This window comes from Bactrocera latifrons, unplaced genomic scaffold (assembly GCF_001853355.1).
Source record: "Bactrocera latifrons isolate USDA-ARS-PBARC rearing strain unplaced genomic scaffold, ASM185335v1 scaffold_72, whole genome shotgun sequence".
NCBI classification, from domain to species: Eukaryota; Metazoa; Arthropoda; class Insecta; order Diptera; family Tephritidae; genus Bactrocera; species Bactrocera latifrons.
In genome coordinates, this window is record NW_017537401.1 from 126,304 (window position 1) to 132,303 (window position 6,000).

The 6,000-nt window shown below is 35.3% G+C and overlaps 1 protein-coding gene across 1 annotated transcript in view; it reads right to left on the reverse strand.

Annotated features, from left to right (window-relative positions):
* The window catches only part of LOC108976070, a 59,732-nt gene that overhangs the window by 32,172 nt on the left and 21,560 nt on the right, over positions 1–6,000 (reverse strand). The window contains exon 3 of the mRNA XM_018944989.1: positions 830–984. Within this exon, the coding sequence (XP_018800534.1) occupies positions 830–984 (155 nt within the window). The remainder of the gene's footprint in view (positions 1–829; positions 985–6,000) is intronic.

Below are 6,000 nucleotides of genomic sequence, written 5' to 3' on the forward strand. Positions count from 1 at the left end.
AAAGACGAGGATTCAAATTGCCAAATTAGTATTCCATATTGACCGTTTGACTCTGTGTAATGAACTCATGGTAAACCACACCACGGTAATCAAAGAAAATGATCGTCACCTGGATTTATAGTCGACTTTGACGTGAATTTTCCACCTTCGACTAGATTGTTGGACACTTTATTCGCTATATTCATAAACCTACGTCTTGCAATGAATAATGATGAATTTAGGGTTCTCAGCTATCTTGTCAAACATTCCTTTGGAAACCGTTACATGAAATTGATTTTGCAAAAGTTTCATGTCTTCTGCTATTTTTGTAAAGAAAGTTAGGGATTGATTTTGCCGAAACCCAGCTATGTTTATATCAACTTTGTCGAATATAGCCAGAGTCATAGAAATTCCTTCTTTTCCATAGTCTAATTTTCGGGTGTGGTCTGTTCTTGCTACTTTATCTTCGTCAGACTTACCAGGAATATCGCAGTCTGTTGCTTACAGTACAGTTCTTTTGGCATAAATGAAGAATTACGCTTTAGTAAGCTCAGAGACAGTAATCGACATATGGATATCAATCTAAATACGAGCTTAAAAGAAATTTGTACCCATCTAAAAATAATCTTTATGATTTGGACGAATTGTATGGACGATACAGGGGTATGGACTTAAGTGCAAATGTTTAACTAAGAAGTACGAACTTTTTCACATATCTTCCACAAAATTCTTAAACTCTTCAAAAAYACACATTCAATGCTCAATATTTACCATAAGAATTTGCCAACCTCTTTCAAACATTCATTTAAAAATAACATTTTATGAAACAGGTTTTGTCAGGATTACTTACAGGCTAGTGTGCGTGATATGATGCTGGTTGAAATGCAGTAAAGTGTCATTGATTTCCACGATTAAAATATCACCCGACTGTATTTCGGCTTCACCTTCCCAGGAGACCAATAATGGCGAACAGTCTGTACCGCCGTATGGACAATTCTCGGAGGTCTGCAATTGAAAATTGTGTACAAAATAATTAATAAAAGCAAAATTAGCATTTAAGAAATATTTTTCTATATATTAAACTTCTTTTYGGTATAATATTCAGTTTTATTTTGAATCTGTCTTATTACGAGTATTAAAATAACGTTATATTTTACACAATGAAGGTGAGATCAATTGGAACGAAAGMGGATATCTAATGGATTGTTATCATAGTTATCAAACCGTGAGAGCTAACGATTATCAAATTTGTCAATGACATCTTTCAAAGGATATGTTTAGAAGTCTTGAGGGAGGACGTCATTTCTAGTATAAAGAGGTGCACCTACTACAGTGCGGAAAACTTTATTTTGAAACCCATGTGTAGCTTTAAATTTTGATTAAGCTCCCCAGGTTTGAATTCTATACACCGAGATCGGTCTAAGTATTGCTTTATATATGAGAGGATTGTTTTTTGACTGGGACGAGATCTTGATCTTAAGGAGCCAGTGCAGCTGTGCAGATCTTAAGCTAAGTTGGGTTCTCTTAATTAAAACGTGGTCTCTTCATGTACGTCTCTTATCAATTGCAAGTCCCAAATATTTATGCTTGTTGGTAGCAACCGGTCATTTAAAGCCAATTGGAGCCGCGAAATAAGTTCGTGTCTGAGGCTATGGTTGTGAGGCTGTCAATTTTGTTTGAAGTTTAATGAAGGCAGCAGTAAAATTGCTATTCGACGCCACCAATACAGTGTCAGCCGCATCAGCCGTAATTGTGGAGTCGGAGTTAATCACTGTGAGGTAAATAGTTAAGAGAATGTTTAGTAAAGGCGAAAGAACGTGGTCGTGAGAGTTCCAGATCGGACCCAGCATCAAATCGACGACTGATATACGATTCTGCCAGTATTCTTTAGTAGTAGTTATGAAAGGATGCGTTGTTTTCTCCTTAACTTATATAATCGAACTAGTTGAAAGATCTTTTCAAATATTTGAAGAACTTCAAGGAAAACTGCAGAACCATGGCCGTTGTAAAGTGTTCTACTTTGTGAAGTAGCTTAATTATGCCATGAAACTATCTGAAGCCAAAAATTTRTTTTACTATGATATTGATATAAATTTGCATATAAATATGCCTCGCAAATCGAATACCGAAAGTTGCAAATTAGTTTTGATGTTATTTCAAAGTTTGAATGCGATTTTCCGGAAGCGCTAAACAGTTACAAACTGTGGGTGACCTGCTGTGGGTCATATACATGTATATATGTATGTGGAATGGCAAAAGGAAAAAGTGGCAGATATGCGCACCGCATATATCTTSTGCGACCTACAATCACAACGAAAATATGCCTTTCATTTGCTACAAAACGGTGTGACCCACGAATGTTATTGTGTCAACGCAAACTTAATATGCGAAAATTTGAACCCAACCAACTCAATATGTCGCACATAAATAGATCAAGCCGCCATGTATCCTTTTTCACACAGAAATAAAATGTGCATATTTATTGATGGGCATGCTAAAGACCTCATTTCCTCACACATGCGCGTACATATGCATATTTATGTGTTCCTTAGGTATATGCATTTGCACTTAGTTGCGTATTTTTGCCCATAAAGTTTGTTCTGTCTTCTTTTTTATTGGGGAATATTATGCCTCAAAATATTTGCATATCTTAGCAAAAGGCCAACGGGGTTTCGCTTTAACATTYATGCTGGCCACACAGGCGAAATCTGAATTTGTTCTTTTAGCGGTGGAGGGTTGCGAATTGTAGTGTAGCCTGCTAAGTACACGTACTGGGTTATAACCACGAAATTTATTACATTAGCATATGCGGGTATACACCCTTTTTCGCATTTTTTCCTTTTGCGAGATTTTCTTAATTTGTTTTTGGCGGACGCTGGTGAAGGCGAAATAAACGCAGACACGCTCATCCTTGCAATATTTATAAAGACTTTAATTTTTGTTTACGCGCAATAAAAGTACATATATTAAACGGTTTTAACTGTACTTGGGGACCTTAAAGCGGTCGTAAAGTATTTTGAATTGGTAAATTAAATACTTACACTACTGCACTGGTGTACTTTTTCATGCATTTATAGCATACATTTAGGGGCAATTTTAATTCATATTTTGGATTTTGATACATACACTGTAAGGAAACTATTTTCGTGGACATTTTTTTTTAGACTTAACTGCAAGTAGGACTTCGAAACCCGGTGTAACTTTTTTTTACAAATTCTTGAACCAAACAAAAACCATTTTCTCCGGGAAGATTTGTCGAAAATTCAAATTTCGAAATCCGACCTAAATATGTGGTGCTAAAAGTAAGAAATTGGATTATTATTAAACATTATGACACAGAGTCACATCATGCCAAAACATTCCGACAATTTTTTTTTTATATAGCTCATTTATAGACCTATATTGAATCTAAATTTAAATCTAAAGGCGCTACAAACCAATTGATTTGAGTTGTGACATATTTCGCTATACTCTAGTGCGAAAMATTTCGRAGACGCATTTGGATTTCAAGAGGAAATTTAGGAACTGATGGGGTTCAAAGACGCTTTAGACCAACTGCACACATTTTTGTAAAAGAGTTGCAACATATTGAGATTACTATATTTAATAAATTTTTGTGCTATAACTTCGTTGAKCTTTTTGAACATATATGATTCAAAATTAGCATATATAGAAATAAGGCGTAGTTATACTATGTTCTGGGTTGCGCTGAGAGTACTTCAGGATACKTAGTTTATACTAAACTCGCTTGAGCCTCCTATTATCTAGGATTCTACAATTACATATGAAAGTGTGTGATGCCACGCCCATTGCTCACAATTTTAAYTGATATTATATGTGTAGCCACTCTTTCAAATTCTTAGCAAGTAATTCTGAATTTCTGCCATTAGATTCAATCATCGTACTTTTAGTACTTTTGAACAATAGGCTTAGACGAGTACGTCAGTTTTGGTGATAACACTTTGATATTTTGCGCACGTTCGTTTCTTCCCAAGAARCTGCTTATTTGTCGGAACCGCCGATATCATATCACTGTAGTATACGGCTTTCATATAAACTGAAGGATTGGAATCAAGTGCTTGTATGGAAAAATTGTTTAATTGATGAGATATCTTCACGAAATTGGTGAATGGTTATGCTTACGACTTTAAAGTAACTTCCGAAAAAATTTTTCAGATCGGATAACTACAGCATATAGCTGCCATACAAACTAGAAGGTTAAAAAYATGTCCTTGTATGGAAAACTTTAAACAACRKTASAATTTCCGAAGAAATKGTTCATATCGGACCTATAGCATATAGCTGCWATACAAAYTGTAGCATCAAAACTCAGTCCATGTTTGGTACCTTTTATCTTTGAAGAGTTTTATAGCTCCTGTGCAACCGAAGCTAAAGTTGTTTCTGTATTTATTCTCGATCGCTGAAATAGTGGTCCTCATATTTTTATACATATATTTTTTTAACCCATTACATAAACTTTTTCTTCATTTCGCTTTTTCACTTTTTTCAGAAAACTTTGCAGCTTAAATAAGTTCTTGAAAAGGGTTGGTAATTTGGTCTTTATTTAAATACAAATGCAATATCACTTGCCGAGAGTTGCTGGAGTACACACAAAACTTTTTCGCATTTACACCGCCCAGCACAACGTTTCCCTTTCATTGTGTACCAGTGCAGTTACCGTTTGTTGTTCAATTACTATGCTGTTTTTGTGTATATCGTCAGCGTACGCATCGCAGATTTTTTTCAAACACTCTCCATTTCGTTTCCTCTGCTAGTTCGCAGTTTATTTGATTTTTTACTGCTTTTTCATTTCATGCTACTTTCCACTTTTCTATTTCCTTTTTTGCWCGCAATTTGTTTTTCTGCGTGCAAATTTACAAATCACAAAAGTATGGAAATTTCACTGTAATAGAAAATAAACTGACCGGAAATTTTGTACACAATTGCATGTGTGTGTGCGTATCGTACTRCTTTTAAATGATGTTGTGTTGTTGCAAGTATACTCTTCAGCATCCACACAGTTTTCATAGAATTTTCAGTTAAAGTATAGAGTACATTTGCATATTCCCTCTCTGCTGGYGAGTACGTATTATTTTCTCTGAATGCTTATCAACATAACGGTGCCTGCTTGAGAGGCGTGTGTGCGAGTGCATATGACTTTGTGTTTAAGTGGCGTCTGCCCTGTATGGGTTTCAAGTGCGTCTATGTAAGTATGTAATTTGATCCGCTGGGCAAGCGTATGCTCGGAGAAAGAAGGATTTAATATTTCCAACAATATCTACCGCATAATGCCACTACTTATTGGAGGTGCGTGTGCACACACACATATTGTATGAACTCATTGCCATACTCTATAGAATCAATGGTCACACACTTCAGTGGGCGCTTTATGGAAAGTATGCAAAATGAGTTGTAGTTCGGCAAAAATCGGCGTTGGTGTAATTATAATTGTTCTATGGATCCATTGGAGAGAATGTGTAATATATGCACTTATACATACATATATAATATTAACGAAAATATGTGTGCCGTTGCATTATTCTTTCGTGGAGTACAAAATAGCTTTATTTACACCTGCTATGTCCTACTGGGTATATCGGTTATAAGCATACGTGCCTTCATTGTRCTCGTTTTAGCTCATCTTTGCTTGCTGAAGTGATTTCCATTGTATTATAAGCGAAAGTTCATATACGATTTTCTATATACATATGCAYACATGCTGGCTCTGCGTGTTAACTCGACAACGTCCAGCTGTTCCAATTTTATATTGTGTTTATTTTGCTGTAAATCAAGTAATTGTGCGCTCAAATAATCCCAGCATGAATGTATTACTTGAATACACGACTTTTATTTATTTGCATTTATTGGGGGAGGCGAGTCAATTGGTGTGAATATAAAGCTGTTATATATTGCAAAAACTTTTGTATAAAAAGGCAGTTTGCAATACCAAAAACGTGCACAAAATTTTCAGCCACCAATTCTCTTTTATTTCTTCATTTTTAATTTTTATTTTTATTTTTA